At 45.9% G+C, this 24,534-nt stretch overlaps 1 protein-coding gene across 1 annotated transcript in view; it reads left to right on the top strand.

Moving 5' to 3' along the window:
- GPD1L (glycerol-3-phosphate dehydrogenase 1 like) overlaps positions 1-24,534 on the top strand; it is a 179,564-nt gene that overhangs the window by 107,547 nt on the left and 47,483 nt on the right. Inside the window, exon 5 of the mRNA XM_078663935.1 lies at positions 6,766-6,878. Coding sequence (XP_078520061.1) covers positions 6,766-6,878 — 113 coding nt within the window. The remainder of the gene's footprint in view (positions 1-6,765; positions 6,879-24,534) is intronic.

The raw sequence follows: 24,534 nt of genomic DNA, 5'->3' as shown, positions 1-24,534 counted from the left end.
CCTATCTTATCACTAGGTGCAAAGACTAGACAGAATATTTCTATTCTACGTTGTTTGCAGGCAGTGAATACCTCATGGACCAAAAAACCAAAAGACCAATAAATAACAATGGGGAGAAATGAGTAGGTCCGCAAAGATCTGCGTTACCTACCCTTTTCACTATCTGCAAAAAGGGTGGTCACTTCCCTGTTTGCAGACAGGGAATCTCCAGGAAACAATATTTTTGCGAACAACAGTTCAGTTTCAAGCAATTATTAAGTGGGGGAGAAAGAAAACAAGCACGGCTGCTACCCTACCTATCCTCCACTGCTTGCAAAGAGAGAGAGCCTGTTGTTTCTCCGTTTGCAGACAGTGAATCTCCAAAATAAAAAAAATAAAAATAAAACGAGCAATACTAGTATTTTTGAACAATCAAGCAATCAAACAAATTTTTTCGCAACTTGTCGTGGCAACACGACCTTACCCGGACCATGTGGACAGTTTCTTGTCTTCCGAATCCAGCGCCCGATCGTCCTCTTTTTCTCGTATTTCTCACGGCACTCCTGATGGTTCCCAGTCAGGACCGTAGATCACTCGAGAGAGAGGTCTGTTCGGAACTAGTGAAGTTCGGATGATCGGCTGCCAGACGAGGGTCTATTGGGCAAGAGCTCTCCCGATCGTTGCAGTCGTTCACTCTGTCGTCGGGACCTCTCCCACTGGATCCACGAGTCGCTGATGGGCCCCACGCTTGGGACGCCAATTGTAAAAAGTTCAATCGGGTCGGGGACAATCGATATTTGCCCGGCAGTATTGCCTCTGTGACCCTCTAGTTATTTAAATCAATGAAGAGGCAGGCGCTGGAGACTGGAAAACAGGAAACAAGGTTTTTATTCGCTCCGGAGGAGAACACAACGAAAACGGACAGAAGGTATCGTTCTGAGGTGCTCTCACTGTATTCCTGAGGCCTGGCCTCTTATACCCACATTTATGACTTTATTGTAGATTACACATACATGTTAAAGCTTTGATGTACGGAAAAGACATTCTCGGAACTCCCCTTTTGGGCCCGTTCCCACACACATTTACAGTTGAAGTCCCCACCCTAGTCACAACAGGTGACGAGCATCGTGCAGCTGGATAATCCGCCGATTCACGGAATGTGGGGGGTTTGATCGGATCTCATGGGGTGGGGGCTTTGATCAACCTGGGGATCCTTTGATGGGGGAAGCTTTCTATTGCACGGGGAGGGGCAAGGGATGGTATCGGCAGAGCTGGGTGTCAGCCTGGGAACGGGGAAGACAAAACGGGCACACGGGGGAAAAAAAAGGGGTTTGCATCTAAGGGCCGGAGATCATGAAAGGGAAGCAGGGAGGTGTCGCGCTGGGAACAGGATGAAGGCCTGGGGCAGAGCAGCGCCGAAGAGGGGTTTATGACTCAAGGCAGGTGCAAGCAGGGGGTGGCCAGCGTGCAGGCTTGGTGAAGGCGAAGGGCTATGTCAGGGGCCAGCGGCATGCAAAAGGGTTCGGTCTGATCGGGGCATCTTAAAATGGCGGGCGCGCACGACAAAAGTGTGGCATCAGGGGAAGAGGCAAGATGGCGCAGATAATGTTCACCAAAACGTACTAATTTTCAACATCCTGACCGTGTTTCACAGGCTCACTGCAATTCTGGGTCATACAGATTGGTTGATCTCCTTCACCATCATAAACAATAGCTCATAATTTTCACAAACCATTTTTTTTTTCTCGACCCCGAATTTCCCTGGTTAAGTTGGTCCCGCTCCTATGCTGTCACTCACACTAGCTTCGATCGCCAAACCCTCTGCCCCGGGTCAGTTTCTCATGCAGTGACAGAATGCAGCTCTTTGCCCGCTCCCCGCTCTTCACTCTCGCAGCTTCATAGGCTCACCTCATGGACTGGTGTGAATCCCACAGCATCCGACGCATCACACAGGAACACCAGAGTTCGCCTAAGTGCTTCTTTGCCTTTCTTCCTCTACTCCAGTATGCATACGGGAAGTAACTTGGGCTGCGAAGTCCTGTTTCTTCTTTCACAATTTCCGAACCGGAACTTCCCGTCAACAACCCTGCGGCTCCTCGGAGCAAGACCAGGAGTCTACTCCCTCACGAGTGTCGACTGCTTCTAACGGCCCGCACACTAGTCCTCACAAACCACGGAGGGGACACAGTAAGGTGCGGACGAGCGTTCAGTGCCAGGAATGAAATCGATTCCCCCGTTGTTCTACCTTGCAGGCACCTCCACAGTTTCACTCTTGCCTAACGCTTCAATTCGGTAACTCTTTAGGCTGAAATCAGCTTGAATGCGAGCCCGCCGCAACTGGATGACTTGCCTTGGACCACACTGCTCCTGGCTAAGCTCCGATTTCTTCCTGTTGGCTCGTGTTCTTCTTTTTCACTTGGTGAATCTACCCTTTCATTATCCACTGCCAGTCAGACCTCAGGCGAGAAAGGAACGCTCCTCCTTTCTACACGGCACCAGCTCTCCTTCACCGAGGACTCACACCAACTTCTTTTTCCGTTCTGGAATCGCGAATCTCACGTCCCCCCACGGGAACTCCTCGATGAATACAGCCTGGATTGCCGATATGTCTGCTGTCCAGTGATCTTCAAACATCAGTTGGTGAGTCTATTTCTTTCACTTCAAATCTCCGCACAAGCATCATACATCCAGGGGGGAAAGCACCTAACTGACCCTGGCTCAGCTCCACGTCCTCGTCGCCAGAAATGTAGTAATAAATCACTACTCAACGTGAATTCCAAATGTAAGCTTTATTAGTCATAGCTTAAACAAGTGCTCCCAGCTTGGCGGCTTCATCAATCACCAACATTCTATCTCGCACTCCAGGATGGAGCGCGGGTCATACCAAGAGAGCAGAGCGAGAGAGGGGGGAAAAGTGAAGTGGGAGATAAGGAAAGTTACAACAGGGCTGAAGAACGGTGATGGATTAAACCCAGATCTTTTGACTGGGTGTGGGTGTTTGATTGGTTCAGATGCTCCGTCCATCGCCACCCCCTTTTGTACCGCTTTTGGCCGCCATAAGTGTGGCAGAGTATGCTCAGACATGAGTCCCTTGCTCGCTTTGCCACTGGATTCAAGCAAGCCGGGCTGAGGACGGCTGTAATGCCAGAGACCGGTCCTCGGAGGCTTGTTTCCGGTCCAGGGAAGGCATGGCTTGGCAGTTCGGGCTGGACTGTTCCCATGAGGCACAGGGTCAGACTGATTTGCATATGGCCATGTCTGAGCTGGGGTGGCAGAGTGGGCTGAAGAACGGTGATGGATTAAACCCAGATCTTTTGACTGGGTGGGAGTGTTTGATTGGTTCAGATGCTCCGTCCATCGCCACCCCCTTTTGTACCGTTAGTCTATACCTCCAGCAGGTTATATCTAGCTACTGTAAAAGCATACATACAACACAGAAAACGTTCTTCTCTCTTCAAAATCCCAGTTCTCAAGGCCTTAATAAAAGATCTTAAGCAGGTTATCCCGCCCAGGATACTCCCTGCCACTTCTTGGGACCTGATTATTGTCCTTTACCAGGCTGATGGTTCAACACTTCAAGCCCATGAACGCATATACCCGCTTCAATTTCTCTCATGGAAGGTTGCCTTCCTTATCGCAATTACTGCTCCAAGGCACATCAGTAAATTGCAAGCCCTCACAATTCAAGAACCTTTTTTCCAAATCCACAAGGATAAAGTGGTTCTCAGGACTAATCCCAAGTTCTTACCCAAGGTGGTCTCTGCCTTCCACTTGAATCAATCAATTGAGCTCCCGGTCTTCCTCAAATGGCATAGCTGAAACATCCCTTCACCACTCTATATGTTAAACTTGTGCTTATGTATTACATTGATAGAACCAAATTCTTTTGTAAGACCCAACAGTTGTTTGTAGCCTTTTCTAAACCTCATAAAGGGCATGCCATTTCAAAGGCGAGAATAGCCAGGTGGTTCATCGAGTGCATCCAGACCTTTTATATTAAAGCTAAAAGAACCCTACCCTCCCGCCCGACCAAATTATACCCGCAAGCAGGGTGCTACCTACGAAACATTCGTTTAGCAGACATTTGTTTAGCTGCCAATTGGCCCGCCTTGCACACTTTTACAAAACATTATTGTGTGGATGTGTTCTCAAGGGAACAAGCCACAGTTGGTCAAGCTGTTCTTAGAACTCTATTTCAAACCGCTGCCTCATCCACTGGCAAACCACAGCTGATAGAAGGACTGTTTTCAGTCTATGCTCAGTATATGTATCTACAGCCGCACATGCTACAATCGGAATGTTACTTGCTGTGTAAGTATCTGTTCATTGCATGTATCATCGTAGATTCACATGTGCCCACCCCCCTCCCCAAGAGCCAGTGGCTAATAGAATTTTGTTTGCGCTTTAATATGTTCATTCTATTAAATTGTAACTGTTCTTTTCTGTACACACTACTCCTTACTTGTAATCGCCTTTTGGGTGAAAACAATTTAACAATGGAGTCAGTGACCATGTGCATCCACACTGAGAAGAGGAGTTACCAAGGCCTCATGACTCAAAAGACTTTTTTGAATAAAACAACTTGCAACATGGCAGGAGTATGCACAGCATGTGAATCTACAGCACTACGTGAGCAAAAAACAGATGCTTACATGGTAAGTAACATATTCCTTCTCATGGTGTCTTCAAACATCTTTTTACTTCTTCAGTACCAGACATACTTCAGTAGATAGTCCTTTAGTGTTCCCCGCCATAAAGGTTTGTTGTGGCTGTATTGGTCTGTGTTAAAACTAAAGGTATTCTGTTATTACACATGGCCCTAATGGATGATTTATTTGGAAGAAACAGTGTATGCTGGAATACACACCCTCGCCAGCTTCAACCTTGAATACAATGCAGAAGCAAACAACGTGATGGATGGACTGTCTGGATTAATTTTCACCTCTGGTAATTACTCTGAGCCTTATTCAAAGTCCAGTGTTTATGTTCACTGTACCACTAAAGGCAGGGACCAACGATCAGTCTTGGTCCTGCCTGAAAAGGGACAGTCACACCTGAACTGCTAAGCCACGCCCACACAACAAAGGAGAGCATCAATCCCAGGTGTGCTTTTGCATTCTTCAAAAATTGGAGGGTTTGTCAAGGAATCCTTCCGCCCGGTGCCTAAAATTGCCCACTCCTCACATCCAGCCTTTCAGTGGTGTATCTTTACAATAACACATGCTTAAATCGGGGAGCACAGCCGAACAATGAAATTCACCATGGTTTTCTTATTTTCATTGCTTTCTTTTTATTTCGTTTGCATAGTTTTGATTTACAAACTTTACATTTTATAGGCAATTGAAGTTTCCAAAATATTTTTGAGTCTCCTGCTGTTCATAAAAATTCATCATAATTCACTTAAGTCCGACATTTACATTTATGCTCAGTGTTACTAATATGGAAATTATTCCCAATGATTGATGAATAGTTGCAATAAATATGCAACCTTCATTATATCAGAATATACTGCTCCTATTTTTTTTAACACTTCCTTCATTAGGTCCCTAGATCCACTTTCAGTATATTTGTTCTAGGTTGAAAATTTAACGTGATATAAAATTCAAAGCGTACATAAACCAATGGCCTGGTTTCTGATTTAATTTTAAGGCTCTGCCCCTCAAACTCACTGGTGTATCTATACACACACAATTCAAAGTAGTTGTTTGTGTAATCTAACTCTCTATACTAGATTAATTTGCCACATGTGCTTGCTCTTTGTATTTTAATTCATGTTTCCAAAATGAACTTGTGGCTTTCACCCCTCTTATTCTTATCTTTTCTATTTCTGCCTGCCTTCCTGGTCTTTTTGCTTCATCGCACACATTTGATTGGATCACCTTCCCCGCCTGCCTGGGGCACCCTATGTTTAAATAATTTTCTTTGCCAACCTTTAATCCCCCGACTGCCTGTCGTATGCTCTTACCCCAGGCACCCCCCACTGTCAGCCTTTTCATCTTCAAGAGATGTTTCATGAGAGGTTTGTCCCAACATAACTTGAATGGGACTCCCATCTTTTTGTGTGGGATGCACTCTATAATCATGATACTGTAAAATGAATTAAATTGGAAGCTTAATTTAAGAGGAGTGTTACCAGATGTGGTTTAAATTTACACCTCACAGATATTGCACTGAAAATAACATTTAGATGGTGGGTGTCTTGTCTGGAGCATTGTGGGCTTTGGGTCCATATTATCATACTGTTTGCACCCCTCGTCGATACCCAATGACATCTTTGAGACAAACAAGGTACTTTTACAAGCCCACGCGCTATATGGAAGAAGGAAGCACAGCGTGTGAATGTAGACTGAGGACTTCTCGACAGTATGTAACTTACCGGCTGAGCAGTAAAGAAGAGGAGAAGTGGCGAAAAGTGGCATATAGATAGGGGACTACATGTTCATGAAGTTGTTAAAGTCTTTAAAGCTCACAGACCTCTCTGTGGTCATGCCTTTCTAAGTCTCTCCATGTAAAAACTTTTGAGCATTATTTAACTCTTGAATCTGAGACAAGAATAACCTCGCCTGTCCTGCTCTTTATTTGCAGGATTTCCCTTGTTATTCCTGATAACTTAGTTAATGTATTGGCACTATTGAATGATACCTTTCCAATTCTCAGTGGTTGCATCAGTGTAAGAACCTGTTTGGTTAAATTCCAGATTCTCCCTGAGTAGTGTCAATGGCTACGTTTGAACAATTTTAGGCGATTGAGTTCATGTATGTAATGCATTGCCTCTGTTCCCAACAGGCAGCAAGAACCTAGAGCATGGCCTGCTGTTCAAGGAGCTCCTGCAGACACCAAATTTCCGGATCACTGTGGTGGACGATGCAGATACTGTAGAGCTTTGTGGTGCTCTTAAGGTAATGTCCTAATGCGTAGACGGAAGGAAAACACACTGCCACCCTTTCCAGAATGTTTCACCATCTTTTTCTGTAGAACAAGGAAAGAAATTGAGTTGTGTTTTGATGCACGGTTATGTTATCTGGTATTTGCATTCCGCATCGCTGCCACCAGGGTAACATTGTGGTACTCTCACGGTCCAGAGCAATTACATGTGGTCCTCTAGGTTTGGATGGAGGGGTGTGTGCTTGTGTTATGGCTCCCATGGGAAGATTTGGAGGTGCATGTGATCTATTCTCGTTGCAGCAAACCTAATGCTGCAGTTTTCTTGCCAGTGTTTATAAAGGTTTGTGAGATGATCGGGCGTTTCATTCAGCACTTCTGTAACATACCCAATTGAACAGTGGTAAAATGGTGGGTGTGTTCCATCGCAGCGGGTTTGAGCCAAGTGAGCAAAATATAGGGTGCCATAGTTTAAGGGGCTATGTGAGTCAACCAGTTGCTGGGGAGGCTCAAACGAAGCAGATCCCCAAACCCCTCTGAAAGAAGTCTTCAGGGGCCACCTATAAAATGGCGTATGCATAATCCACTTGTGTTGGAAAATTGAGGAAATAAGCTTGGTGGGGTTTAATTGATTAACCTGTGGAAAGAAATGAAATTGGATTACAGAAAAGAGAGGTGGAGGAGCTGGGTAAAGGTTCAAGTAAAGAATGAGACTGCTACAAATATAGGCAGATGCTAGACCGGATTCCTTTAATGCAGGAATGGAATTTCATTTTTTTATTGATGGTTAATTAAAACCATTCAATACAACACGTTCTGAGTAAAAGAATCATAAAATGTGCAGTGATTTATAAAGTTATGAGTATAACTTTTACAGTTCTCCTGGATCATTTACAGTTGTGAGATTATATGTGAAAAATCCATCATCCTCACGAACCAGTCACCATTTGCCCTTTGTTGCTGTGTAACAATGCTCTATTGCTTTTTCACAGGTGTGAATTTGTAGTCTTCTTCATTGTGGGAGCAATTCGTGTTTTACGCTCATTATAAAACACTGGACAGCAGCATAGCCCATGTGGAAGTGTTTCCATTTTAAAATTACAAAAGCGGTAGGCGGTGTGCTTCCTTTTGTGTTTCCAGCTTTGATGAAATTCGCCTGTGTCAAACAACCCAAATCGCAGCCTTAAATATGTCATCTTTACCTCCCAAGAAAAATACCACTTGGTTGGTGGAGTAAGCATGGACTACAATGCTGCCAAATGGTCTTTTATTTAATGATTCCAAGTCCTTCGCTTTTAAAAGAATCTTGAAGTTTTTTAATAAGATATGTTTTTTAATTGAATGTGTCAGGCTCTGTTCCTTGTTCATGCACGGATTTAGTTATAGTGTAGCTATAACTGAAGCAGAGTTCCATTGTGAGGGTGGATTCCACAAACCCAGTTTCTTATTTAGATTCAATTTTAAGGATCCTGGTTCAGCCATCCTTGCGTGAAGCGAGTGGCGTAGGAGAGCTGCCTTCTTAGCTAACAGTTGGCCCTGGAGATTGAATTCAAGTCTAATACTGGTTGTGCCTGAAATTTACTGGGGGCAGACCGTTGGGGCCCGGAGTGCAATAATTTCTGCTCGTCTTGTTGATGTTTATAAGTTCCTTCAGTTTTAATTGCTTGCTGGTTCCTGTTTTGTCCTTAATTTAGCACAGTGCAAGGGGTGGAGCCTGGTTTGGTTCTGCTGGATCAGTTATAATGCAAGTTGGATATGTGTATAGTGAGCGTCCTCAGCTCGAGCTAAGTTCCAGAATGTTTGATGATTTAGATATCACTGCCTGGTAAACAGCCTTCCACTGTTTTGCTCTGTTATATTTTTGCACTCCTTGTTGCTTTTTTATCATTATAATTTTTCCTGGTCCATTTTGCATTTTCGACTCCATCACACTTCTTTTTGCTTGCTTTTCTCATGTTCCTATTTAGTTCTTTTTTTAGTTGTTGAAAGGTAAATGAATATCCAGTTTTTTTCGATCGCTTCTGGGGAAGACCCTATTGATTGATTTTTAAAAAAATAAATTTTTTTTGTTTTATAATGTATTTAAGATGAGTTTTGATGTAAGTTCCCAGGCTTCAATATAGGTTACATTTTTTGCGGTTAGCCTACTCAATGACGTGCTGTGGTAGGTTTCGGGCTTTGGCAAATGTACATGGATCCAATTTCTTTTGCCTAAATTATGATCATTTAATTCTTACGGGAGACATCCCATTGACCTGATGCCCAGCTGCTGCTTAGGTTTTTGTTGCATAGTCATTTAGCCTTAGTGTGCAAGTTTGAGGAAAGTGATCGCTTGCAGTCCATTGTCTTGTTTCAAAGTCTGCAAAGCAGTTCCCAAATCCTATAGATTCAAATGTGTAATCCAAAACAGCCAATCGACTAGTTCCTATTTTAGTAGGAGTTACAGGTTTGCCGCTTGGATAGCGGCCATTCAGGGCTCTTAACCTTGAGTCGTGAAGAACAATCCAACAAAATCTGCTGGATGTATCAACAGCTTTGGGCAGTGGTCGAGGACTCGGGTATATTCCAGTAATTGTCCTCCTGTTCATGCCAGTTGAATTTTGTCCAGTGGTTCATGAGATTTCGATTGGTGTCACCTGCCACGATGAATGTGACTTCTTGAGCAAAGGGCTGTTGAGAGTCTAGTATGTTAGCTAATTCTTCAATATTAGATTTCTTAACTATTGTTGAAAGATGAATGTATATGTGGAGTATAAAAGCCTGTGATAAGTGAGATATTTTTGAATTTCACAGCTATTCCCTGTATCCAGGGGCGATTATTATTCCGTTCTGTGCACCCCAGGTCTCGAACTTTTTGGCTGTAATAGTGAAGCTTTTGTAGCCACCAATATCCATGTTCCTGAAGCTCCAGGTCTCCTGGAGGCAGATGATATCAAATTTAGAAAGGAATTCAATAGCATCTTGCTGCTGGAGTTCTTCCCAAACCAATTACATGCGCATAGTTTCATTCCTTCTTTTCATGCTAAAATCAGCCCAAACATGGATGATGCCATAATAAGATACCCCAAATCTCTCCGCCCTTGACCTCGACAGGACAACTGGATGTCCATTGAGGAGAGGGTAAATAGGACAGCCGAGGTGGGGGCGGGAGCATGTGGTCACATTGACAGCCATTTACACTACGGGCAAGTTGGAGCATGAAACCTCGGCAGAGGAAGTGAACTGACCATCAAAATGATGGTTGTCCACGGGTGAAGAAAGCATGGACACCAAGGGACTGGGTTGCAAAAATCTTGCATCAATTTGTTGCTCACAGTTATCCCTATAATATAAAAACACAGGCAAGTCCCCAATAAGTGCATTTTCTTGATATTAAAAGCAAAACGAAAACGTGAGTGCTATTCACACTTTCCTCACACATAACAGGCTATGTCTGGCACCAATTTCAAAGCCAATCTGACTCTCCAATAGGCCATTCAGGCAGTGCTCAAAGGGCTGGCCACGCGGGTCAGTGTGTGTGCTGATATTTGCCTGTTTGTGGTCCTCTTATATTGTCTACCGGGCCGGTTTATACTGTTGATTTCCCTGATATTAAAACAAACATTACCTGCAGCAAGCTCAAATCCACTCAGTCCTCCATACCTTGCAAAACACTTATATAGCATATCTATATAAGTTCAAAACTTAACAAAAGGTTGCAAACATGGGACACGTTTTAGCTGTCTAATTCACCTATGGACGCCACTTTTATTTTGGTAAAACACACAAGATGATGGACGGAATGTTGCACAATGGCAAAACATTCACCCCCAGTCACAGATCCGGGTTTAATCCATCGTTATTTTGCTCACCAAGCCACCCCAGTTCAGACATGGCCATATGCAAATCAGTCTTGACCCTGTGCCTCATGGGAACAGTCCAGCCCGAACTGCCAAGCCATGTCTTCCCTGGATCAGAATCAAGCATCCTAGGACCGGTTTCTGGCTATCAGCCGTCTTCACCCCGTGTCTATTTTCTGTCCCAGTCAGACCCTTAAACGTGATACCCCTTCATGACAGTCAGATGGTTGTCATGGTCCCTGTTCACAATCATGTCCCCAATGGATCACCCACCCGGCAGTGAAATAGCCAGGGACCTGTTAGGGTAGGTCTGGCAGGGAGAGATCATGTTTGGGGAAGGGGGGAAGGGGAGGGCGGAGGGGGATTTGCCGAGCCAAGGGGTGAATGAAAATGTCAGCAGAGGGAGAAAACTGGACCTGTGGAACTATGCAAGTCTATGGCACTGGTACAGAGAAAAATACTATTGGCAACTTAATACATTGAAAACTCACAATAGAAACATAAGGGCCAAGCGAACATGAATATATATGAAAAAAAGACTTGTTTATTGTGACAAATTATACAATAAATGGATATTCAAACACTAAATACCATGTTTCTAGGGTTTAATGACCATGCAGTTCTATAATGTCATAACATCATCGTACAACACAACAATCATACCTTCACACAAGCAGTCATTCGAATAACATTTGTCTATGATCTCTGATGTCAAAAAGTTTGAGATGGGAAATACCACCACTTGTGAATGAGTCTGACAGCATAAACCCGTAGCCTCTGCTTGTAGTCCTAATATGAACAATTTTGAAAAGTTTCATTAGCCAGGTCTTCCTTGCCATTGTATGAAAAGAACAGAAACAGTTTTCAAATGTTCAAGTATGCCCATATTGCAATTACGTCTATCCAGTAAGCCGGCTCCTTCGCATTTAACCACATACCCTCCAAATGGCAAATCCCAAGCCATAACAATAAGGGGGTACGTCCTATTTGTTTTTGCTCCTCCCATGGACAGTTTATACAGATACTATCTTAGTGAATCTAGAAAAGAAGCTTCTTTTAAATTTTGCAGTTACAGACCAATTTTGATATTTATTGTTGGTCAAACTAAAGTCCACTTTTTTACCAATCGTATGCCGAACAGTCAAGACCCAGAATACTTATGGAGGATCAGTGTTGCCCTCACTGGCTGCACCTTGATGCCACTGTTGGAAGATTCACAGTGGCTAGAGTATGTACCAAAAGGTGGAGGGTGGAGGGAAGGGGGTGCCAGGGGAGGGTCAGAAGATAAAGCCGTCACTGAAGATGATCTTTCTAGTCTAAAAACTGCAATCTGCGATAGTAGTGGGTTAGCGTACTCCTATATGTTTGTTACTTCTTTCTAGGCATTGCTTGAGTGAAACCGTAATCATCCACTCTGTTCCTTGGGGAGAATGTAGGAAATGTAGTATCACATGATGGGGTTGTGCTTCCTGTAACGACTTAACAAATATTTATTGTACAACATATATCCTCTCCACAATCTGCCTCTGAGTTTAAACGATTACATGCAGTTGTCCCTTTAACACGCACCTCCACAAGCAGGGTGTGGCCAGATGGGCGGAGTCCTTTTTCTAAGTCTTGCTTCCGTCTTCCGATACTTTGAAGATTGCAATCGTTCCTTAAAATTCCAATTTTCCAAATAGCTCCTTGGGAGTCCGCTATGTAGGTTCTCAGTTGCAGTTCCTCACTAATCTCAAGTTTTACGAGCACTCTTTCAAACAAATTCTGCAAACCTAATTGCTCCATGGCCATCGATACAATAATTGTAATTCTCTCCTGTTTTCCTTGCATCAAATTATGCCAAGTTGATCTCTTTCAATGCAACCAATCCTTGTCCTCTTTCAGTTTTTCAAAACCTCGCTCTCTATTTTTTTAAAGCTCTTATCTTCACCATTGTTCCAGACACCAACAATTTTCATGCTGCAACCTCTGCACCACATCCTGTTTCAAAAGGAAAGCAGAGTTTCTTAGGAGCGAAATACTCGATGTCGTCCTGTGGTGGGTACTTGGAAAAAGCAATCACCATACATTGGGGCTATTTTAATAGCCACAGTGGCTCAGCGATTCTCCAACAAGCCTGTACTCCCACAAGATCACACGTCCATCTGGTAACAAGTGGTGCAATTCCTACACAGCCTTATTTCCCACCCAAAGAAATGCTACAAATCACACATTGACTGACCCCAGTCCCGCCTAGTAGGCGCGATTTGATGACGAACAGTGAGTTGGTGTAGAAGCAGCTACAAGGCATTGCGGTGTATGCCTGCAGGTATGGTCACTGTGGGGGCCACCCTGGAGCAAGGAGCCTGAAGGAAGTGTGGCGACCGAGATATCCCAACAGAATCTGATAGTAGGTCTGTTGTATACACTATTCTCTTTACACAACTTTCCTTGAGGGTGTGATCTGTGCGTGGATGTACCTTCATAGAATCATTAAAGGCAATACATTGGCCCCTCCTCAGATATCTATACTGTAATGCAGTTCAGGAGGGAGACCAACTTTGCAAGAGTAATAATACCTTGAAACCCAAGACCTGTATGTAAAAATAGTTCTTGCTGACTAAAGTAACAGAAACAACTGCATGATATATTTCTCCTTCCTGTGCCGCAAACCTAGCAGATTTTCAAAACTCCCACAATACTTCACAATGTAGGGCTCTAGCCGCTGATTATGGGGAAAACACTTCAATAGTCGGTAGAACGGCACATTTCCCAAATTAACTTTTGAAATTCATGAAGAGGCTAGTGTGAGTTTGGACTTTGTGATTTTCATGCGCTCGATCCCCACAATGAAAATAGCTACCACAGATAATTGAACGTACTGACTTGCTCCAATCTAATTCTATTGAGACCAAGCCTATTTCTTTGTTTTCATCACGAGACGAAGATCAGGACTCAGTTTTTCTAATCACCATTTCATCTGTCAGCGCTCCATCCAGACCTACCGTAGCATTGGTTGCTACTTGGAGGTCACAAGTTCAAGTGGTCGCAAAATGTAATCATCTCCTGAAAGAAGAGATACCTAGTTTGTCAAATGCAGTCTTCAGGTCCAGGAATCCCAAATGAACATGTGTTTTAAGTGCACATATGTCATGATAAGCCTGTAGCTTTATCTGTGCTCTGATTTATGGTGTCTGCTCCTGTCTGTAAATCTGCTGGAGCACTTTACATGGCCTGGTTGTGTCAAAGCAACTTTTATGCCTAATTAGGATAAAGATAGGGAAACCAAATTGTCCTCCATGCTTCAGTTGACGTTAGTCTCATTTATCCCCATTGCGCCTATATACTCTCCTTTTGCTGGGCCGCCATTTTCTGTTGATCAACATTTAATCCTCAATAACCACAGCCTTTGGCACCCCGCCGGCTCCTTTCATCTACCTAGGCCTGTACCCGTGTCAACAGAGAAGAAGCCGACTCTGTACCTTGATAGTGTGATCTTCAGCGAGCCGAGGCTCCTAGAGGTTTACCAATGAGCCAGAGGTGGTGTAGAGGCTGCAAAGGAAGTGTGTTAGATCAGTGCACGTCATGATTGCGTTCCCATGCTTCCATGTTTTTTTTGTTTAATTTTGCTTCCATGTTGTTGCTTATAACATTGGGAACTTAGGAGCAATCTTGAAGGATTAGCCGTCTGAAACATGTCAGGCAGCAAGCTTCTTTTATCGTTCTTCCAGATTTGCAGTAGTTTCTGTAAAAGCAGGTATGGCGTGTTTTCTTCCACATATAAGCAGCAGGGGTGTGCTCTTATCAGCTGCATCAGGGGCTTTTTAATATTGTCAAGTTGAAGTCTTCCCCGATGAAGCAAAAATGATCCAGCATTATAGTCACTGCCACTGGATATGTTTTTCCCCTATCACTTGTAAGAACCTATTTTGGGAAACAATTGCTACTATTTTCAAGGCAATATTTTGGTCTGTTACAGAAATTACACACAGTACCTTAGTTTACTGTCGGTAGCGATTTCCCATTTTCTAATGGCTGTTAGTTTATTGCCAGGATTAGTTACCATTTACCTTCAGTAGTATTAATGACCTGCTTTCCTTATGAGGCTTAAGATGTTTGTCTTTTAAGATCCCAACGCTCCAAACTCCAGAATCATAGACTTAATAACACGGCTTCCAAAATCTCTGCCTGTCATGAATAACTTACTGCAAAAATGTCAGCCTGTATTTTTATTTCCTTAATCTGGATAAAGTTTCTTCCACCTACACTGGGACTGGGTTAATTTACAATTCTGACTGCATCCCTATATTATTACGAGGCGAAGAATTCAATTCTGGTATTAAGTGCCAGTACACATGCTTAGCGCGCTGCGCCTGGAGGAGCATTTCTGCATTTAGCGGCGTGAATTTTATCTTTATTTTGTTTCATCCCTTATTTTTTAGCTGGGTTTGTAGTTGACCCTTGTTTTTAAATTTGCCCTCTGACTTGCACTGTAATAGTGATTTCCCACCGCTTCTTTGGCGGGCCCTGTTCCTTCGCCTCGTTTTCGGCGGACATCTTGGGGGGATAGTGGGACGTTTGGTGGCACCATTTTGGGTGTCGGACTAGTTGCTCGAACGGACGCCTAACCTGCATTTAAGGCAGTCATGCTGACGCGCAGCGGGTACGCGCAGCGAGGTAGCCGTAGTACCGCCGGAGTTACGCCTGAGTTCAGCCCGTCTGCGCCCGTCAGCGTCCCGGAGGTGGACGGAGTGGCGGGAGGGGCTGGCTCTCGGATTAGATATTCGGCGGCGGACCTACTTTCATATAGGGAGGGTAAGGATGCATGTCGTGTGGTCTTTCCGGGGCGATATAGAGGTAAACGACGGTGTCAGGGATGTGGTTGGTTACCTGGCCATTTCCCGGTGGGGGGGGCTGTTTGCACTAAGGCCATTGCTAAACATTTGTGCCTCTTACTTAATACCCGCGCTTTAAGCAGGCATGCTCTTGATATCTATGAGCTTCTAGCTGTTGAAAAACCTGTTTGCCTCATGCTCACAGAAACTTGGCTGGGGGAGGCATCCAATCCGGATGTTGTGACTGCTATTCCCCCTGATTATGTAATCTATAGGCACGACCGATTGATTGGGAGGGGTGGAGGGGTGGCGATTGTGGTCAGGAGAACTGTTCCCTGTGTGGTTGTTCCTATGGAGGCCATTTCAGGCTGTGAATCCCTGGCGTTCTCGATAACCTTATCTCCCTATCAATCGTTTACCGGGCTTCTGGTCTATAGACCACCTGGCCAACTGGGATCTTTTCACGAGGAATTGCAGGCGCAGGCATCGGAGCTTTGCTTGAAGACAGAACACTGCATGGTGCTCGGGGACTTTAATGTTCATATGGATGTGGGGACGGATGGTGACACGATTAAAATCAATGATGTCACCTCCCCTCTGGGCCTCGCACCTTACTTGTCAGTGCCGACACACATCAAGGGTCACACCCTTGATCAGGTGTTTTCTACCATCCCAGTTGACATGGCCAACCCGGTCCCTGTCCTTTGGTCGGACCATTTTCTGATTAGGTTTCAGATCTTGGGTATGAGCAAATCACCTTCTACAATGTCGAGTCACCCCAGGCACACTTGTCGAGCATTTCATCGGGTGACTCCAGAAAGTCTGGGTCAGGCTTGTTTGGATCAACCCTGCCTGATGTCAGGTGACCTAGAGAGGGATCTCGATCTGCTGCAGCGGTGGTTAATGGAGCGATTTGACGAACTAGCACCTGAGATCGTTCCTCGGAAAACATCTAGACGAACTTCTGCCCCTTGGTATACGGAGGCTTTGGCTCTGTCTCGGCGCAACTGTAAAGTGGCAGAGAGGCTCTGGCGCCAGCAGTATGATCTTGGAGCTAAGGCTGCCTATATGGCGGCCATTAAAGCCTATCATGTAGACATCCTGTCTGCAAAGAAGAATTATTTCTCTGCGAGAATCGAGACTGCTTCGAGTTCCTGTAGGGACATTTTTACCATTGTGAAGGAGTTTGTGACCCCTAATGCTAATGCGGTGCGTCATGAGCTCTCTGAGTCATGGGTGATCTCGCTTGCTTGCTTTTTTACTTCTAAGATCAAACGGATCCAGGAGTCTTTTTCTTCTACGGGACCAAGTGATGCCATCAGCCCGGGAGATCAGGTGAGCCGGATAGCTGGATTTGGACCCACTCTCTCGGAGTTTCCATCTCTCTCTGACTCCGCATCTCTGGATTTCCTGACTAAACTTAAATCGGGCTCACCTCTAGATCCCTGTCCTGCTAAATTTTTGGCCAGGGTGGCGGGAGTTTTGAACCCGTTGATCAATCCCATCCTTAATTTGTCCCTGACTAGGGGTGTGGTGCCTGTGGCCTGGAAGCAGGCGATGGTTGTTCCATTACTTAAAAAGCCGGGTTTGGACCCTGAGCTTTATGCCAATTATAGGCCGATTTCTCTTTTGCCTGCTCTAGCAAAGATAGTGGAGAAGCATGTGCACACTGTGCTCTCTACTTTTCTGAAAACCCACAGTTTGCTGCATTCCACCCAGTCGGGCTTCCGGAGCAACCTAAGTACCGAGACGGTGCTTCTAGAGGTCAATGAGGCTATTAAGGAAGTGATGGACGCCGGACGAAGAGCTATGCTGGTAATGTTAGACCTGTCGGCGGCCTTTGACTCCGTCCCTCATGAGGGTCTCTTCAGCAGGCTCTATGAGATCGGTCTGAGAGGGACGGTGTTGAGCTGGTTTCGATCTTATTTGGCTGGTCGCCGACAGGTGGTCTGGGCCCCTCCGTATTGGGCCAAAGTACCACCTCTGGAGGTCGGAGTCCCGCAGGGCTCGGTGTTGAGCCTGACTCTTTTTAATATCTTTTTGACCCCTCTGGCAGTGCTGGCTGAGTCTTTTGGGGCTCAGATCCTGTCATACGCCGATGATACTCAGCTCCTCTTCACTTGCGGGAAGGGGGCTGAGTTTGACGAAGAGGGCATCCGGGGTTGCCTTGGGGCTGTTTTCGAATGGTTTCAGCGAAACAGCCTCAAGTGCAACCCTGATAAATCAGAGGTGCTCTTCTTCGGGTGTCAGTCTGACCCGAATTGGCAGGAGTGGTGGGCGGTGAATATGTTCCCTCCTAAGTCATCTTCTCTGATTGCCAAGAACTTGAGGGTCAGGATTGACAACGGCTTGACACTTAAGTCCCAGATTCTTGGGTTGGCCGGCACCTGCTATGGCCTCCTTAAAATGTTACGAAAGTTCCTTCCCCTGCTCCCGTTGGCGCATAGGAAGACTACGGTCCAGGCCCTTATTGGTTCGAGGCTGGACTATTCAAACGTCTTATATCTGGGTTTGCCCGAATATCTTCTCCACAGATTACAAGTGGTCCAGAACTCGGCGGCCCGGGCCATTTTTGGCCTGCATCGCCGAGCTAGAGCTTCGGACCTTTTACACTCCTTACACTGGCTGCCTATCCGGAAGCGGATTGTTTTTAAAGCACTTACGCTGGCGCATAAGGCATTCCATGATGTGGGAGCGGAATACATTCAGAAACGGCTTGCCTTTTACAAACCGGCTAGAACCTTAATTTCGGAATCTCTCTGCCTTGCCGTTGTTCCTGTTATCAGGAAAGCACGGATGGGGGGACGTTCTTTTAAACGTTTGGCGCCCCAGCTTTGGAATGCCCTGCCTTTGCCGCTTCGCGGTACATCTAATCTGCTGGCCTTCAGAAAGGGTCTGAAGACGTGGCTTTATGGTCAGTAATTTGCTCTTTTCTCTCCTTGTGCTTGCCCTATGCAGTTTGTTGTGGGTTTGAAAGCGCCGGGACACTCTTCGGAGTAGCCGAGCACTATATAAGACACCCATAACATAACATAACATTTTAGTTCGAAAGCATTTATATAAGTTTGCTATTTTGGTAGTTTTTGTTTACATTTAATGTTTTTGCAGTCTGTTTTCACCTGCAGCCCAGAATTCAGCTCATTTAAATAGATGTGGGAAAGTTGGATTAACTGCTTGATGATGCTTTTAGCAGAGCCCCTAAACCCACAAAAGAGAATTTGAGGAGAGGCAGTTAATTTTGCCACGCTCCTTTCAGAGGGGAGATAAAGGTGCTGCACTTTGCATGAACTTTAAAAATATTTTGATTATTTTTCTGCAGAGTGGCATTATTTGTACAGATTTGATAACTATGGTGGTTTTACAGTTAATGCTAAATGCCTCTAAAAATGATGGAGATTGTGTTACAACCCGTACAAGTATTTAAATACATTAATAACATACCATAAACTTGATAATATGTGGCAAAATAGAGGAATGTACTGGAAAAAAAGGTATGTTCTCAGTCAGTAAGTGAAGTCCTGTGATAATTACTGGAATCAGTTTGATTGCATTGTAACATGTATGCAGCGCTTAACCCAGTGATGTGGGGCATCGAAGCGATTGCCTACATGCGTAGCACGCAACAACTTGATGGGTGTGTGGTTGGAAGTTGGAAGTGTGTTATGTAAGTTTTCATCCTATCTGGGAAATGTTTCCAAGTTGTGCAGGATAACCACTGAGGAGCGGGTATCGTGTAGTGGATTAACATATGAGAGAGGCGTGCAGTTATGGTTTTAAATGAGTTAATGTCGAATAACAAATCCCGTCTGCTGATATGAGCTTAATTTCTGCTACTTCTTTATACAAGGGTATTTTCTTGTGTATAAAGCATGCCTTTAGGTCTGGTGCTAGCCAATTTCTTTCTTTTTTTAAAAAAAGATGTATAATGTTCACTGAAAAAAAAGTTATGTTTGTATGAGTTATGTTATGACTCAAACGCATATAACCACAGAAAATCACCAGTTATGTTGTGAGCACACTCCGAACACAACAGCTCACAACCGTACCCATGTTGCTCTCCAGTTAACTGTTTTTATCTGGGCTACGGAAAAATATGTATTTTGAGTATGGTGGATGACCGTGAGTTGTGTTGTATTTTAAGTGTGCCCACTACCAAAACTTGCAAATGTTAGTGATTTGATACGTTTGAGGCATGCACATAACTCAGTTTTAACTGTTTTTTTCAGTGGTTTTCATTGTTTCTTAAAGTCCTTTTTATGTAATTTATTTTCAACCCCTGGTGGCCAATGCCTTTGACCGTGCCCAGCAGGAGTTGGGCACATGGACTGGCCTGTAACCGCCCTCCTGCCTTCCAGTCAGTTCATGTAGATCAAGTAGTATGTGTTTTTTAGGTCTCGCCTGTCAATGTGCATGCGCATTGAGCTTGTGAGACTATAGGGACTTTAACAGAGTTTAACTAGACTGGCGATTTGATGCAGTGCATGAGCGCTTTTAGCTCAATACGCAAGCGCAATGAGTTAAAATGCGCGTGCACAGCATCAAATCTCCAGCCATCGCCATCTGTTCCCCCTCCCCAGCCGCCAGCACCTCCCCTCTCTCTCCCCGCACACAGCCTTACTCTCATTTCTCCTCCCCCTCCCCAGCCGCCAGCACCTCCCCTCTCTCTCCCTGCACACACGCTCTGACTTTTTTGTCATGAGAATCTGGTCACCCTAATTATCCCGCACGATGCTTCTACCCACATGCTAGTCGGTTGCTGCACATTTAATTAAACCATCAGGAATACATTTTGCCCTTTATACTTTCCATGGCCCACACATATGCACTAAAGAAGTTTTCACTGCCTTGCAGGACAATTTGTAGCGCTTACACACATTACACACACATAACTGTTTGCCCCTTGCTTTTTACCTTCCCCTGTCGGACCCCTCCTCCCTCAATTACAGGTTGCTTCTGGTCACTACACAAGCAGCCATCTGCAGTTTTTGATGTGCCTCATGCGGTGATTTAAAACAGCTTTCCGCACACACTTTAAATCCACCTCTGTTCATGCCTTTCCGCCCATCCACTCCTTCATCCGTCCATTCTGTGCCTGTGTTTGTTACATTTTAATGTAACTATTAGCAAACAGTGAAAGGGTCTCAAGCCGCTCCGCAAAAACAACTGCCTGTAGAGTTGAACAATGTTCGTAACTTACTTTGGGACTTGTATCAACTTAAAATGAGGGAAAGCTTTCAACATTTTTTTTATAGGGGCATTCTGCAACCATGCGCATTGTGCACAGCTTTCGCTTGACACCAGACACTTTGTGTGTGCGCCCCGACTCTACTAACACAAGCATTCAGCTCACCAGTCTGCACACTCCCTGACCCCCCATATGCTTGCTCACCAGTGTCTCTCCCACCCTTCCTTTGATCTCTGCAGCGAGTTCTCACAGGCTCCTCTCCGCCCCCTTCCTTTAATGGCCCTCCCCCTCCCCAGCACAGAGCATGAAAACCGGTTCTCATCCGCCTTTTGAGGGGTCCAAACTTGAAGTACAGGGCTCGTCCTGCAGCAGAGGTACATAATTGAACGTGTTCGGTGCCTGCATTTTATGCGCAAATGCACGCAATAACACAGACCGCTGTACTAGGTTGTCAAGCTTCACAATGTAAAGGCAGGCAAAGCTTTAACTGATCGGCCTACAGGATATTTTTCTCAAAACGCCTCGGTAGCTTTTTGTCAGATTTTGAGCAGCAAATTCCGGTGATGGAAGTGTATAGCACTTTCTGGCGTATACAAATATTTCCAGATGCCAGTAAGAGCAAAACTGACACAATAGATTTATACAAAGCTGTGCATGAGATTCCTGCCTCTTCCTTTTATCATTCTACTTTGGTTTTGGTGGAAAATTGCACAGTACATTTTAATATATAACCATTTAGAATCTGTAATGATATCGGAATGGAGACTAATTTTGACTGTTTTAGTCTCCCGCATGTCTTGAACTCTTGCGATTAGTTTTTTTTAGGTCTCACTGAGCCACACGCACCACCCCACTGTGGGGTGTGGGTTTCAGCGGGCCGGAATAACAGGCGGGAAGGCCAGATGTAGTGCGCTATGTTTAGCGAGTTTTATTGTGGATACAGGTAGGTGGTGATAAAAATGTCTCTGAACAAAGGGGGGCGGATGGAGTCCTTTGGTCAAGTCCGAGGAAGAGAAGACGTCCGGTCCGGGAGGGAAGTGGAAGACGTCCGGCCGCTGGGCTGCTGTCGTCAGGAAGGGGTACGTCTTCCTTCTCTGCAGTGCCGTAGGGTCCTTGACTTCCGTCGGTGGGCCTCGGAGGGTTGGGGCGAGAAAAGAAACAGAGGGCCGTTAGTCTTTTGCTCCTCTCAAGATTGGTAACAACCACAGCCACCGGGAAGTGAGGATACGGAAAAGGGATAGTGAGGGGCGGGGTAAACGGGGAGGTGGAAGAGGCCGACAAACAGGAGGGAAGGAAAGGGGTCGACAGGGTGCTCGTGGTGAGGGGGGGGGTTCTGTCTATATATATATATATATATACGGTGCTCTCGTGCTTAACTAGGTGCAGCGCTCTACTATTTACACTAATTACAACTATCTACAAAACGGCACACGGAGACGGATGACAGGTACTCACGTGGCCCGCCGCAACTCCCTGGTGAGTTGCGGCCGCTCTCCAGCCACCTCCTGAGGACTCCACCAGTCCTCAGACCACACGTCGCCGTCCTCCTCCACTTCTTCCGCTTGGTTCTCCGACTCCCCGTCTCTCTCTCAGCTCCGGTTCCTTCCTTGCTGCCTCCTGCCACAAGTCCGCGGGTTGGAACGCCCTTCGTTGTGGTTCGCCGGTTTTTCTATCTTCCGGGAGGTAGTCGGGGGCGGGACTTCCGGGTTCAGGCAGGATTGCTTCCGGTTGTCCGTCTTCCGGGTTCCGACCTCGGCGTACCTGCAGAGGGAGAGAGAGAGGGAGAGAGGGAGAGGGAGAGAGAGAGAGAGGGAGAGGGAGAGGGAGAGGGAGAGAGAGAGAGAGAGAGAGAGAGAGAGAGAGACCGAGAGAGAGAGACCGAGAGAGAGAGACCGAGAGAGAGAGACCGAGAGAGAGAGACCGAGAGAGAGAGAGAGAGAGAGAGACCGAGAGAGAGAGACCGAGAGAGAGAGACCGAGAGAGAGAGACCGAGAGAGAGAGACCGAGAGAGAGAGACCGAGAGAGAGAGACCGAGAGAGAGAGACCGAGAGAGAGAGACCGAGAGAGAGAGACCGAGAGAGAGAGACCAAGAGAGAGAGACCGAGAGAGAGAGACCAAGAGAGAGAGACACAGAGAGAGAGACACAGAGAGAGAGACACAGAGAGAGAGAGAGACAGACAGACAGACAGACAGACAGACAGACAGACAGACAGACAGACAGACAGACAGACAGACAGACAGACAACAAGTTGTCTTCTGGGTTATACGGACTCATCCCCGCGCGAGGATGTCTCTCTGTTAAGGCAGGTATCGTGGCCTTTCCACATCCCCTTTCCCTAGCTGTCTTTCTTGTGGGGGTGGGAGAACAAGGAAACCAAGATAGGTAATCCGCATTTCCCTGATCGGCCCCTTTTCTATGTTCGGTGGTGAACCTATAGGGTTGGAGAGAAAGGAACCACCTGAGGACACGGTCGTTGTGGCCTCGGTTGCGGGCCATCCACGCCAGAGGGGCATGGTCCGTATATAGCACAAATTCCCTCCCTTCTAGGTAATAGCGGAGACTGTCCACTGCCCATTTTATAGCCAGGGCCTCCTTCTCGACACAGGCATAGTTCATTTCCCTGGGATAGAGCTTCCTGCTTATGTTTAAAATGGGTCTCTCATTCCCACAGGGGTCTCTCTGGGATAGGACGGCCCCCAACCCTTGATCGGAGGCATCCGTTTGGAGGATGAACGGTTGGCTATAGTCAGGGCTAACAAGGACGGGTCGGGATAGTAGGTCCTGTTTTAATGCCTCAAATGCCTGCACTAAAGGAACATAGGGATGTCTCAGGGCCTCTTCTGTTTTGGTACTCTTCTTTAGCAAGTCGGTCAGGGGGGCAGCTGTTTGGGAAAAGTTCGGTATGAACCGTCTATAATACCCTAGTAGTCCCAGGAAGGCCCTAAGTTCTGTCTTGGTCTGAGGGAATGGTATCGATCGGATGGCCTCTATCTTGTTGTCTTGGGGCCGGATGAGGCCTTCCCCTAACAGATAGCCCAGGTATTTGACGCTTTGAGCGGCTAATGTTGTCTTGGCCGGGTTTATGGTAAACCCACTGTTGCCCAGAGCGGACACCACCGCCCTGAGATGTCCCAAATGTTGGTCCCAGGTAGTGCTGTGTATCACTATATCGTCTAAATAAGCCCCAGCATAGTGGGAGTGGGGCTGTAGGACCCTATTCATGGCCCTCTGAAAAGTGGCAGGGGCTCCGTGTAAGCCAAAAGGCATGACTCGGAACTGAAATAGGCCGTCAGGGGTAGAAAAGGCGGTCTTCCGTTTGTCATCTTCTTTCAGGGGTATCTGCCAGTACCCCTTGCATAAATCAAGGGTGCTGATGTACTTCGCTGTGCCGATCCTTTCCACCATTTCATCAACCCGTGGCAGGGGGTACGTATCAAATCGTGAGACTTTATTTACAGCTCGAAAGTCAATACAGAAACGGACCGAGCCGTCGGGTTTGGGGACCAGGACTATCGGAGAGTTCCAGCTGCTAACCGACGGCTCGATAATGCCCATCTGCAACATCTGTTCTGTTTCCTTCCTTATTACGTTTCTGCGGGCTTCCGGAACACGATATGGCCGTTGTCTCACGGTTACCCCGGATCTGTCTGGATGGCATGTTCTACTAGGGTTGTGCGTCCGGGTAGGGAGGAGAAGACGTTCTGTACCGGGGATAACATGGTTTTTAGTTCCTCTTTCATAGAAGGAGGTAGATCCGAATCTATGCACCCTTCAAAGGGTATAGGGGTAACCACTGGTTCGCCGGATAGGACGGGTCGTGGCCCCTCCCATTTT

The sequence above is a fragment of the Lissotriton helveticus genome, chromosome 10 (genome assembly GCF_964261635.1).
Source record: "Lissotriton helveticus chromosome 10, aLisHel1.1, whole genome shotgun sequence".
Lineage (NCBI taxonomy): Eukaryota > Metazoa > Chordata > Amphibia > Caudata > Salamandridae > Lissotriton > Lissotriton helveticus.
Note: the sequence above shows the minus strand (reverse complement) of the source record. Positions and strands in the feature narration are given on the sequence as shown.